The sequence below is a fragment of the Passer domesticus genome, chromosome 10 (assembly GCF_036417665.1).
Source record: "Passer domesticus isolate bPasDom1 chromosome 10, bPasDom1.hap1, whole genome shotgun sequence".
Classification (NCBI taxonomy): Eukaryota; Metazoa; Chordata; class Aves; order Passeriformes; family Passeridae; genus Passer; species Passer domesticus.
Genome location: NC_087483.1, coordinates 38,269,724 through 38,284,009, shown reverse-complemented (window position 1 = coordinate 38,284,009; position 14,286 = coordinate 38,269,724). Strand labels below are relative to the sequence as shown.

Genomic DNA, 14,286 nt, shown 5'->3' with positions numbered 1-14,286 from the left:
TTAAAAAGGTGGCTGAAACAGCTAATCCAAAATGAGGTCATAAAAATGTCAAAATGGACAACAACAGAAAAAGTTGGGCAGAAAGAAAGAAATCATTGCAAAACTAGCCCGAGGGAGGTCTGTGTGCAGTGGGAGACAGGAAGGCAATTATTTATGAGCAGCCCATTATCTACTGCCCAAAAAGCCACACAGGTTTGTAACACAGAGTTATGATTCCAATTTATGTGATATTTGAAATGAATACTCACCTTGATGAAAAAAACCCACATGAAATAAAAGCTATTCTAGTCCCTTCATTGCCTCTAAAATGCTACTGGTCTATAACAATAAATATTATTCCATTAGTTTCATATTACTGGCTTTTCAAAGGCAGGTGAATTAGATGAGATCTCTTTACAAGAGATGAATTTAAGAGACAACTGTTATTTATAAGAGCTGAAATAATGTGTTTGGAGTGCCTCAGTTTTTATTTAACACCTGCTTTTTCCCTGCACACAATTTTCTTCAGAAAAATTCAGTAATGAATTGATTTTTACCTGTCTCAAAAGATGAAAATCTGGATTTTGCAAAATGTGTGGTGGAGAATACTGAACAGAGGAAGCCTTGTGGAAAATAAATTATTGGGCTGGCTAGAAATTGACCCTTAGCTCCCATGAGGTCTTTCTGAGCTCTGTTGGAAACTTGCTTTTCCTGTGGGGTGATGTGTATAAATCAGATTAACTTCACTGAGAGCAACGAAGTAAATATATCTGAGAGAAGGCAGCACTGTATTTCCAACATTTCTATGGTTTCTGGGGTTTCCAAGGTGGCCACTTGGAGGTTTATGACAGTATCAGCAGTAAAAGAGTGGAGATTTTGAAAACAGTGTCTGTGAGAGGTGGAGGAGTCTCCCATCCATGGCTGGATTAGGAGTTTATTTCAGCAGCCCCTGCTCCACCTTCTGAGGCAGCACTAACCACCAAATCATAAATTCCTTAATATTTCTAATAATTTATAATTTAATAATTTTTGTTTCATACATAAACCAGAGGCTTATGATGTATTCCACAACCCTCTTCTTCTTAAAATTGATGTACTCTGTAAAATCCCTAAAGAGGCTTTAGAAAAAAAAAAGCAAAACACAAGCAGGGAGCAGCAGGTCCCTGTGGATGAGAGTTGAGGTGCCATGGCTGATTTATAGGCCTGGAAAATATTTGCAATGCCCATATTATTCTTGTTCTGGGGATAAAGAGAGGATTTAATTCACTAGTGCTATCAATCTGTTACCTTTCAAGGCAGTAAATTCACTAAATTCAGTAAAAAAAAGCAATTCAGCTTCGTGGAGTTGTTGTTACAATATATCATTTATCATTTACTGTATGTAAGTACCAATAGCACAAACATTTAAAATCATCAAAAGAACTATAAAGAGATGAAAGAAAAATGTTTCAGAATAAATCTCTGTCTTTTCCAAAGCAATCTACTCTGAGATAAGGTTGTGGAGTGGAACATATGTCACTGGGAGCTTGACATAAAATTCTTATTTGTAATTGCAAATGTTTTAACAAAATTGTTAAACCTCATTTCCTATTTGTGTATGACACAGACTGGAAGAAGGGGAGGAGTTTTAAAAACACACTTTGATGCCTTGGATTCCTTTACAGGGATGCAGTGAGGATTCTCCAGGGGATTTCTCAGGGATCCTGAAACAATAAATTATGGTGAGCATCCTATGGAGGAGCCTAACTGTCCTCCTAAATCTGCTGGGATTCCTGTCTCTTAGGGCTTTAGAGTTAATCTGATAGTGATGAATACTCCTATTAATACTTATACTAACCCATCATCTCTGAAAAGAAATGATATTTGCAGCATTTTTCTGTCTGGAATGAATGTGGAAAGGCAATTGAATCAAATTAGGGGAGTGATCTACACTGCAATACTCACATGTCTCTTGTTTTCATTCACCGAATAGCTTTGCCATATTTTACATCTCATACCATTGATATAACACTTTCAGTACAGCTCTGATGGTTTTTATTTACTCTTAGCATCCTGTTTGAAAGCTTGGAAGAGGCCCCATCTGTGTGGAAGTGGCAACCTCCAGGTCTGCCCCAGAGCAGGAACTGAGCTCTCCCTGAACTCAACATCTGCTTACAGAGCCTCTCCCACAACAACAAATTGTAGCAGCCAGGGTGGGAAAGGAAGATGAGAGAAGAGATGTGGACAGCCAGTTCCAGGGCTGGTTCTAGCCTGTTTTCAGTCCAAGCTGGTGGTTCTGCTCTGACTCTCATTATTACTCCTGGCTGGAACACCTGGGAGGGGATTGCCCTTGAGAGTTTTGATTTCTTCAGAAAAGAAAAGGAAAAGGCTGAATGAAATGGTTCAAGGGATGGGCAACACCTTTCCACTTCATGCCTTTCCACTGCTGATACTGATGAAAACCTCCTGTGGAATGTCTTTCTGCTGCCTTTTCAAAGGAAATTCATTCCTAAATGGAAAGTTCACTCAGTGGGAAAATTCAGTCAGAAAATTTCTGAGCAACAGTGACTGCATGAAGGCTGTGAGAAGCCATTTCTCTTATTCTTTCTTTTGCTATTGAGACAAAATAAGTCAAGACTTAGGAAGGAGAGGCAAAGGCTTCAATAACACTTCCTTAGTCATTAATTTTGCAGAAGGAGGATCAAAATGAAGTTTGTTTGGTTATTTAATCATGTATCCATTTCCATCTAGGAAGAAGAAGGAAGAAATATTTCTAAAAAATGAAATGAAAGATTTCTCTTTCATACAGATTTCATGGAAATCATATGCTTTTGTGAAAATGGATTCTGATGGGAAACCACCAGCCAGTTCCAATACACATAGTTGTACATGAGTGTCCTCTTTATGAATATTTGGTAATTGCCAATCTCTTCCCATAAAATACTCATTTTTGGGTTTGAACTGCTGAGCAACAACAGCCCTTCTCAGACTTGTCTTGGGGCACTCTGGAGCAAAGGCACATTGCAATGTGATTTATTGTGACATCTCTGCAACAGTTTGGGGTTTCCCATTAAATAAGGAGCTGATATGAATAATTCACACACCAGTCCTGGCTGTGCCCTGGCACCTGGCAGTGGTGCCATCCAAGAAGGGCACTGAGGGGGCACTCTGCAGGTTTAATAAAGGCACACTGTGCCCAGTTAAAGTTCAGGTGGTCAGAGCAGCAAAACAGTGAGGAGAGAGAAACAGAGGCTCCTGCCCCTGCTCTGCCAGAGCTGGGAGGGCCCCAGGTCAGGGCAGGGAGCTCACCCTGCCTTGATCCATGCCACGGGGCACTGCAGTTACAAGGAACTGATTTATTGCCTCTAATAAGAGCACTTATGCTGTCTCACAGCCCAGGCACTCATGCTCTTGCTAGCCTGAAAAAACCTGGAGATAATCATGAGGTTCCTGCAATTTGTCTCTGCTTTAGAGTTTGAAGTCCTGTATTTTCCTTCACTGGCTAATGAGGAGTGATTCTCTAAAAGAGTTGTCCCTCTCACAAGGGAATTAGGAGCTGAAAGATGAACACACCAAATGATCTGATGTAGAAATCATTCTCTGTAATCCCAGAGCTCTGAAAAGGAGGATATGTTTATGTGTAATGAATTATTACCCTAAAATTCACAACTAGTTCTCACTTAAATGAAGAGCTTGGTCCTCTAAATTAGATACAGTACTCCTTGCACTATTTTCTGAAGAGCCAGCAATGCTCTTTTCTGTACATAAGAACACAAAACAGAGGGAAACACAAACTCTAATCACTGTATGCCCACTGCGTATTTGCCCAAAGTGGGCATAAGTTCAGATGAATTTCTCCCCATTCCATGTCATCTGTGCAATCCTAAAGTAAGAGATAAGGAGCAGTTGTTTGGGCTAACAAGAAGTTTGAATACTGCACTTTGGCGATCCTAAGATTTTTGGCATCTCTTTAAGATATATGGAAAAAGGTGACTAAAAGAAAGAGGGAGAGAGAATCCCAGAACTGATCCTCTTCTCATCCCTGTTAGAAAAATCCTTTGGTGGGATTTGGGGGAGGAGAATCCTTTGGGGACTCAGTCAAAATCCATTATGCCAAACTTTCCTCCTGCTCAGGAGCTGCAGAAAGGACTGCAAGAATCAGAGGACACAGCCAGCCCATACCAACAGAGGGAATTGCCCTTGGGGCACAGAGTTTATTTCTTGTCACTGGAGTTAGCAGGTATTTTCAGTCAGATGAAAAAAAAATAGCAACAAAAATGGACAGAGGAGGGTTTTACGAAGTGAAATGTGTAAATTCAGACTTGCAAAAAAGAAACTTTATAGTGAAGACATCTTTTCCCTCTGAAGGACACTGTCCTACTAAGAAAGTGTTTGTACAGGCAGGGTCATGCTCTCTATGTCACCTGTGAATAACAAATCTCTTCTCTGCCTAGAAAGCCACCCCAGGGGACAGCCTCATGTTAAGGGTATTCCTCATAGGAAGCAGAAGCAAATAAAGGATTGTACAGCTCCCTGCTGGTTCGAGTGCAAAAGGAAACTGCTAGCCACACTTTTTGAGCAGCAGAACATGAAACTCCCCTCTCCTTTCCTTCCTGGGTGTACCCAAGTGGAAGGATGCTTCTACCTGACCTTCAGAAAATGTGTGAGAGATGGGACTCATCTCTCAACACTCCTCTGTAGCCCAGGTCTTCTGTGGCCACTCAAACCTCCTACACTGACTCTGGATCCTGAGCATTTCACACTTGGAGCAAAGTGTCAGAAACCACACCTTTGGAGGCCTTTAGGTATTTGCATTTTTTGTGACTCTGTTATCATTCAGTTCCATCCTGACACTTGGTTCTGCGTCTGAAGAAAAAGGCAAATATTGTTGCTCTTAAAACTCTTCCTCCAGCCTTCCTCCCCCTCTGCAGGTCCCCCAGGCTGCTCCATCCTCCCTGCAGAGCCAGCCCATCCCCTGCAGCCCCTCCCCACTCTGCCATGCCAGGAGAGATCAGGCAAACACTGTCTCCTTCTAACAGAGTGAAGACATCTGAGTACCCAACGTGTGTATCCATCAGGCAATTTTTGGCTGAGTCTGAAATGCTGCTGGCAGCTCCCAGCTGTGACTTTTGGCTTTTTTACCTCCCTGTATCCACCCCCACCATTGAAAATCCATTTAATACCAGAAGGACTGGTGTCAGGGGTTCACTGTTGTTCACAGTGAAGAGAATTGTTCCAAGCATCCCCTACCCTCACTTGACTACACCGACCTTCTGTAGAGTTTCAGGTTCTCCTCTTATTCTGGTTAATAACTGGAAACTGCAAGAATATTTTCTGATATTTTTATGTACGTTCTCCATGGTTTTAGTTTCACCTTTTTTTTGGGGTTTTTTTTTTTTTGTTTGTTTGTTTGTTTTGTTATTTTTAGAATGACATTTAGTGGAGGTAAGGAGAAGCCAATGTTTTTCTTTTTTCCTGAATTCTGTAAGGTCTTGTCTTGGATGGGGAGAATGGGAAATACCTCATTGTCTGACATGCCAGCCCAGGAAAAAATCCTACTTGAGACAATGGGAAGCTTCAATTTCATCTTTACCACCCTCAAAGGCTCCCTCTGATTAAAATCTGTTTAGGAGAACACAGGTAAGGGATAAGACAGTCCCTAAAACTTTCCCTTTTCTCCCATTGCCCTGAATACCTTACACTTACTTTTTTTTTCCTTTTGTTTTCTGTAAACAGACAACTAAAAAAGGCTGGACTGATTTTGGAAAACTGTCTTTGTTGGAAATTGGTTTTGATTACCAATATTTTGGCAAGGATAAATCTCACCCTTCAACAGATTCCAGAGCTGTGCCTTTTAGGCCACAACTTAGAGTCAAAATCCCCACTGGACCCCTACCAGTGCACAGAGACTGCCACAAATAAATTCAAACATCAGCAGAGAAAGCCATAGAAAAGTAAAAATTGTGTACTGTTAAAAACATATTATTTTTTCCATTTCTAGGAAACAGACAGAGATCTCTTATTAAAAATATCAGAAATACTGGACTTGGAGTGTTGGTGATCTTGAAGGAATATAATCTAAACATCAGTGAAATTAATGGAAATACTTCCAAAGACTCCCAAAGGGCTACAAGTCAGGCCTGTAAGATGGCTAGTCCAATGAGATTGCTAAAACCAGTGATTCTGCAACAGCAAAATCCAAAATCAAAATTAGGAACAAAGATTTAGAAGTTACTTCTTGAATAACCTATTTTTTTCCTCAAGGAATCCAAGAATAAAACTCCTTGAGCAATGTAGTTAAGCCCAATGAACAACTTTTGAAACTCCTTGGCTACACTACAAAATATTTGTAATGGCTTGGTGTGTACTTTTCCATGAAATCCTCCTCACAGTGATTTTCGTGGAATGTTTACAGTCTTGCATAATATTCTCTTATCAGATAATTCACAATATCCTCACTTAAACAAGCAGACACAAGATATTTAAACTTGACAAGTCAAAGAAAAGGAGTGCTGGCAGGTATGGAAAACGCTGAACAGTGGGTGGGGATGCAATATTTTCTAAATAAAACACTATGAGTGTAAATATCAGAGTATAAGATGCAATTCAACAGCAAATTAATCTTGTTTTGCATTAAGGTTGGAACTGCACTGTCACACAATAAACTCTGTTCACACTGAGTAAAAGCAGGAACCATGTGGCAGCAACAGGACACCTGAGAGACCAAACTTCAGAAAAATGTGATAGTGCTGATGCCTTTTTGGGGCTACCTAAAACAGATGCCAGACAAAATTAAGAGAATAAAAAGCATTTCTACATATTGAAGGGCCTCCAGGTACATTTTGGGTAGATGAAGCACCCCCAGGGGCTACACCCAAAATGGACCATGGGTCACGGGTTTTCTTATAAGTTTGAACCATTTGAACATTGGGGGTTAATCTTCCAATTACAGCTTCAGGTAATGAAGTTATTTAGCCCCAGTTTGCTCCCCCAACTCACTTTTGCTTACATCTCTCAGGGCCTGAGACAGAAAGGTGTGCTTGATTGCAAAGCCTAGAGAGGAATTGTTGTGTCTGACCAAAATGTGAAGACAGCAGCTAATACTCTGTATGGAGTTTAGAGCTGTACACTAAAGAATTGCAGGATTACAGATATATGAAAAATGTAAAAGCTAAAATCCTAAGCATCACTGCAACCTGAGTGATGGAATTCTTGGCTCCTGTGCTCTATTCTGTCACTGGCTGCTGTGGTGACACTGAACAGCTCCTCTCACTCCTCAAGCCCCTCAGATGTGACTGCTGTGATCTTCACTCGGTGCTGCCTGCCTCCAAACCCTGAGGAGCAGCACGTTCCTAGCCCCAGTTCCTTTGGGATCAGCTCCCACAGCGAGGCTCAGGCTGTCCTGGAGCTCCGGGGGGACAAATCCCAGCAGCTGTGGCTGCAGCAGCTGCAGGGACACGTGTGTGCTCTGTGTGTGTGTGAGCGTGTGGCTGGAGGGCTTCCCTCTTGGAAATTCTGGGATTAATGACACATTAAACTTTCTCCGAGAGACTGGATTGAAAAGAACGAAAGAAAGGCGGGGGAGGAAAAAAAAAAAAAACTCCAAAAAGAATTGAAACAGGCGGGCTGATGGCTTTTCCTGCAAAGTTCAGGACTTCAAAAAGTTAACTTGTAAGCAACTGCAGATGCAGGGATAAAAGCTGTCTTGGACATGATGCAGCAGCCCTTTCCTTTCCATCAGCATCTCCAGCTTGTTGCCTGCCTCTGCTGGATTCCCTTGCTGGCCATTAGCGCTGAGTCAGCGACACTGGGTAAGGATTTTGTGCTTTTTAATTCCTTGATGGTCGTTTGGGGGATAGAGTTCACGTGTCTTTGAAACGGAGATGATCTTGTTTACGTTTACTTTTGAATGTGGGTTAGAGTGACAGAGGGCTATTATTAGAGAGTCTCTGAAATAGGATGGAGGTAAGGTTAAAATAAACAACTAAAGTAATGAAGAAGGTCACAGTGAAAGCCAAGCACATGATGTATATTGATCATTACAGGACATTCCCTTTCCTTTGCCACATTTTTTTAACCAAAAAAAAAAATTAAAACCTGTAAAAAAATCTTACTTCCTACTAGAAAAAAAAAGTAAAATTATTTAAGGAGTATACATAACATTTTCCCATAAATGGAATAAATGAAACAAACCATAAAAGAGAAAAAAAAGGCTTTAAAATAACATTCTATTCCTCTAGGAAAGAATTATATACACCATATATCAGAGGAACATTATAGATTAGTTAATTACACATATAATAATCATACACAGCTCTACAGCCTCTGGCAATAAAAAGTTCTTGAGTAATTTCTCTACTACTGTACACATTAAATGTAAGTCTTGTTTCACTCTAGCAGAGAGTTTGAAGGGGACATAGATTTCACATATGTGGCTTGTTTATACAGCTTTATTAATTGAACACAAAAATACATTGAGAATCATGTTAGACATTATTCAGCTAGTGAAAACTGAGTTAATAAAAGCAACTGAGAAAAGCAAAGAGCGTAGTGCTGTGAGTGATTATGGATTCAGCTTTGGCAAACCCAGCAGAGGCACTCCCCCTTAAAGGAGATGTATTGTAATATTTTACAATATTTAATTCCAGTAGAGTCCCAACTGGTCTTAACAGTGACTGTCAGCCAGCACTCATTAGCTCCATGAAGATAAAACAATTTGGAGCTCTCCTCACTTGAATATCAAAGGGTCACCCAGAAAGTTCTGCAGGACTAAACTCAAAGCAAATGACCTTATCGCCTTTATCTTCAAACAATGCCTTTAATTTCTGAAACCTTTTGAAGGGGTGCCAGTTTTATGGAGTGTAGCAGCCACTTGTCTGATGGAGCAGGCTTTTCATCAGGGGGAAACGACCTTTTAACTCCTAGTAACTAAGTTACTGTATTTGCCACTGTATTTTTCCTACTGCAGGTAAAATGTGTGGACATAATAAACTGGGAACGCAAAAGAATTAAGTATTGTGCTGTCTCTTAGGGGATGCAGAAGGATTCATCAGGCTTGTTGTGGGTTTCTTTTCCATAAAGTGAACTTGAAGTAAATGAAACTGCTTAAAAAACTTTACATTCTGACAGATTGGGTTGTGACATTACAAGGATATTAACAGAGCCATATGCTGTTTACTTTTGTACTCTAATAAACCTACTAGTCCCATAAGAATTTAATGGTGAATAAGAAAGATCTGCCCAAAGAACTCTTTGCAGATGCTTTGTTAAAAAAAAAAAAAAAAAAAGAAGATGAAAAAATAATTTAAAGATTAAAGAACTTTATAATCTTATTTTAGGTAATGAAGCTCCCTGTGACTGAGAGAATTCTCAATATTGGGGGTTTTTACATTAAATCCCCTGAGAAATAAAAAAAAAAAAAAAGTTTACCAACAATACCCATAGCTGCTCTCTATTACAGGACTAAGCACCAGGGACAAAAGCAACCCAATCATAGATGTGGGAGGGCTGACACAGCACAGCTTGTCAGAGTTTTCTGAGATGAAATTCTGTAAATAAGTCAGTCAAGAGAAAAAAGGCAATAGATTTTTTTACAGTGGTGTCTTAGAGAAAAAACATTTATCTTAAAATAGTTGCTTGTAACATCACCAGTGAAAAGGAATTTCTCCCCTTCCCCTCTGGAGCCTTTTCATAATGTACAACTGAGAAAGTTTTTAATTTGGATATGAGTTTCCTGCAAAGGTACCCTTGAAGCTCCCAAAACCCACTGGGGCTTCACTGCAAGGTGTTGCATATGTAGTAAACTCAGCTACAATTAGTTGTTTGCAAGTTTGCTCCTGTGGGTTTCCCTCAACTCTGAAACACACAAGAAGAAATTTGAGCATATCCAGAGGTGGAGAAAGAGAAGAGAGAGGGTGGTGTCAGGGGAAGATGAGGAGCCTACAGCCAGCATGAAAAGATGGTGTGTTTCCAGCGACCCCAGTGGTCTAATTTGATTTAAGAAAGTAAATGGAAATAGTCAAAATATGGAAAGTAGTCAAAATGGAAATAGGCAAAAACCACTCAGTGTATCTTGCAACTACATGAGTCCTGGTCTTGTTTTGTACAGGAGTGAAATGAAAGTCAGAGTATCTAATTTGCTTTGTGTTGAAACCAAAAGCAACCCATGATTTCACTGTGAGCTTCTGCTGCAAATCCTGAGTGCCATTGTCTGTCCATGCTAGAAACAAAAATCTGCTGGAGCTGAGAAGGCATTTCCCCACGAGTATTTCAAAAGGAACTAACCAAACTATTCAGGACTTTTTCCATCTGGTTCAAGTATCAGCCACAAGTGATAAACTGTCCCATCCCTTGGTCAGGCTCAAACATTACACACAGATCAACAACACCCTGGAGCCCCAGGGCTTCTTCCACCCTTGGGGTGCTTGAGCAAAGAGGGTCTGACCACCCCAGGGATCCCCAGGATCTGCAGTCCCTCGAAACAGCTTCTAGGGATCATGCTCTCAGGCCATGAGGGGGTTTGGTCAGACTATTCCTGTGCCTCTGGTAATAGCCCTGGGATTAATCTGGCTCCATGGCTTTGCTCTGGAGAAAGCACAGCAGACATTCACAAGCAAACAACAACCCACTGAATGGAAGGAGAGCCATGCCAAAGAAATTGTAACAACTCCTAAAGAGAGAGGAACAACATTTACCTAATGTTTCTCTCCCAGCATTATTTTTAATCATCAAAAGTGGTTTACAGGCTAATATTTTATTTCCCTCTCATTACATTTTGTAAATATCAAATACCACTATAGCCTCACTGTCAGGAATTATCACAGAGTCCCAGAACAGTTTGGTTTGAAAGGGACCTAAAAGATCCTAATAGTTTCAACTCTCCTGCCGTGGGCAGGGTTGCCACCCACCAGACCAGGCCAGTTTGTATTTTTTAAACCAAGATAGAAATATGAATTTATCTGATTTTGTGATTTCAAAGGGAAGCAGGGGCTGTACATTGATTTCTGCTTGCTGATAATTTTTTGTTCCACTCCTTTTTACCTGAAGGACAAGGGCTGTGCCACTTCAGGGAAAGTTAATTCATAAGGAAAGCAGAATTGGGCACTGTTGTAGTCTAGGGCTGAGGGTACCTCTGTCACCTTCCTTTTTTGACTCTCCTGACCTGTACTGGTGTGCCACTTTTGGATTTTAGAATTTTGAAATTTTCAGTGAAATAATTGTTTGCTCACGCATTTGCTTTTTAATCTTCTGAGGAAAATTAATGATTCTCTTTAAAATTATACAGACTTGAAGATAAGTTTGGTGTGAGAGGGCTGCCTTTCAGCTGCATCTCCCAAGGATTTGCCTATTTCCCATTATTCTGCCAAACTTGTAAGCTCTTTAAACCCCTTAGCAGCTATTTACTACTCTGCACTGTGCTAAAATTGAGAATCAATTTATTAGACACTGCTCATAACAGTACAGGACATTCACAGCCAAAATGTTTCCTTTAATGGTCCAGTTCCTCAAAGTTATTTTGTCTCAGAATGCCAAACCTGAAGAAGCATTGTGCACATCCAACTTCCCTGGCAATCGATAGGAGCCGCGAGGCGTCGAGACAAATCAGTGTTTGCTCCTGACCTGACAAGACAGATCACTGCGGAGAGGGAGCACCATCCCTCTGCCTTACTGATGGCACGGGCACCTGGAGTGCCTCAAGGTCACGAGGAAAACCCTCTGGGGAGGCTGAGATGGGTCCCAGGGGTCACAGCCCAGCCCCATCAGCTGTGGCACGGCTCAGAACTGGCACAAAAGCCAATGCAATAAATTTGAGGGCAATAAAAACTCTCAGCACCTCACCTCCTCCCTGTAAAGCCTGAAGTCAAATGGCCACACACATACTCAAAGTATTTCTGGTAGTTTTTAGTCTGTTTAACAGGTTTTAGTTGGCCAGTACTTGAAATTCCCAACAAATTCCCATTGTTTTCAATGAGAAATGATCCATTTACCTTTCAAAATGCTGTAAGTTCTTTATCATACAAATGTAGTAGGAGAGCAGAAGGAAAAATTAATCCTGAATTAGCTTCATTACAGACAGAATTTCTCTTCCAATTGTTCCTACTTCCTCCTAGACCACTTCTGTAGAATATTAAAATAATTTGAACCTTGGAAATGGCTCTTTCCTCCAGATACATTTCCTCCCCTACTTTTTTTGTGCCATAGTTTTGCTGCCTCAAAAGGCTGGGAACATTGTGGAAGTACCATTTTGTTGATTTTGGACTGGGTTTGTACTGCATCTCTTTGAATTTTTTTGCTGGGATAAGTCCCCAAGGCAGACAGATTTTGTTACTGATTTTGTCTAAAAAATTTGTTACTGATTTTGTCTAAAAATTTCTTTTCCTGGAAGATTTATACTGACTTTTTATTACTACCTGGGTGAAGTGTCTTGTCACCTAACAGATGGAAGTTTGGTGTTGGACATTGCCAGTCCACTGCAGAAATGGATATTGTCTTTAACATGGTTGGCAGCACGTTGCTTGTTTAATGATTTTGAAGTTTTTTTCAAAGTATTATGTTTTACCTTTATTAATGTCATTGTGGCAGCCACATGTTTTTTTGCCTCAGAGATTATTTACGGTAAAATCTGAAAAAACATGGATTATATTGAAGAATATTTTTATCTCTGCTGTCTCTGAAACAGCAATAAAGCCATGTGTTAGTGCAGGCAATTGTTTGTACAGCTTTTCTGGGAAGAGTTTGGTATGTTAAGCTCTTAGGAGATTTACTTAATGAGAGTATGTACTCATTTGCTTCTTTCTGACACATCTTATTTTGATTATTCTGACGTCTATTACTTTGATTGCTGTGTTCACACTGCATGGCATCCACAGGGAGCCACCAGGGAATATTCTACATATTGAAAGGGAAAAAAAAATTGATTGCCTAATATAGCTGAGGGATAGTAGTAGTCTGCTCTGCTTCTTTTGTTGGTTTTATATTAATTCATCGATTGAGAACGAGTTTGCTTATTCCCCATTTTAATTTTTTTTTTTTGCTACAAAGCAGCTTCCAAAAGCTGGATAGCAAATTATCTGCTTACCACAATAATGTAATGCATCTCCTGTGGCAGCTGAAGTGTTTTACAGCTCAACTGTCCCTTGGCAGCTTTGTGTGCTGACTGCTTCAGTGAATGCCCCCTCCTGCAGTATTTGCTAATCATTTCAGTAGCCACTGCACTTCCCCCAAACTGGAGGGTGCCCCAACTTTTCCTCCTCCTTCTAATAAGAAGAGGCACAACATCCCCGAGCCTTTCTCTCCATTCTTTAAATGGCTGATCAATTTATGTTCAATTTGTCTCAGAAGGAAAAAGTCTGTGGAACAAAAATAAATCTGGAAGATGATACAAAAACAAGAGGGTTCTCAGAAGTGCCTGAATAGCTCGCTAACGAATTTAATGGTAAATATGAAAAATTACTTGGGATCTGAACTAGACAATTCCTTCACAGAAAGGAGACTGCCTTATGTCAACACTTTCTTCCTTCTCATCTCCATTTGAAATTGTATTTTGCTGATGTTTGACCATCATGCAAAATTCTCATGGAATTTTATCTCACTAATATCCTGCAGGTTGATAGGAAGACCAAAGGCAGGTAAAATTCAGGCAATGGCTTATTTAACACCTAAGCTAATGTTTTGTTAGTCATAACTTAACAATTAAAAATTTCTTTAGAATTAGCATATTAGACTTCAGTGCATCCATCAGATGTGTTATTTGTTGACCAGGTCCAGGTACCAGATCAGACCAATTCACAAACATGATTCAGATCTTACTTTAATCTTCTTTGTCCCTTTCCCCCAGTTATTTACTTTACAATCAGCCAAGGGCTTGCTATAAAACTCATTGTCTGTGACTCGGCCTCCTTCAAGAGCACAGCACAGATGCTTTAATTCACTCAGATTACCTTATCATCACCTCTTTTCTTAATGGAGGAGAGGAAAAAATATATAAAAATTCACAAAGCCATTTGCTCTGTTTTTCTATTAGATATTAAGATTAAAGCTGGCAACAGAGACATAAACAGGATGAAATCTAATTAATTTTTTGGTTTTCTTCTGCAAGAAATAGAAGGGAAATGAAGAGAAGGCTATTTCCTATCCCACTGTACCTGCAACTCCCTCTTCAAATGCTAAAATACATGGATATTTGATTTTCTGAACATGTATAAAGCAGAATAAAGGTCAAAGAAATCTATCCGTTTCCCTTGGCTAGCCCAGAACCATCCCAGAAGTTTTTGCATCCAACAGAGTCTTGTGAGTGCCAGACACCCACATCCCATAACCTTCCTGGAG

General features: G+C 40.1%; 1 protein-coding gene and 1 long non-coding RNA gene across 2 annotated transcripts in view; one reads left to right on the top strand and one right to left on the bottom strand.

Annotated features, from left to right (window-relative positions):
• Positions 1-14,286, bottom strand: part of LOC135309229 (uncharacterized) — a 45,859-nt gene that overhangs the window by 17,856 nt on the left and 13,717 nt on the right. The window lies entirely within an intron of this gene.
• LOC135309226 (von Willebrand factor D and EGF domain-containing protein-like) overlaps positions 7,673-14,286 on the top strand; it is a 170,004-nt gene continuing 163,390 nt past the window's right edge. Inside the window, exon 1 of the mRNA XM_064435263.1 lies at positions 7,673-7,769. Within this exon, the coding sequence (XP_064291333.1) occupies positions 7,673-7,769 (97 nt within the window). The remainder of the gene's footprint in view (positions 7,770-14,286) is intronic.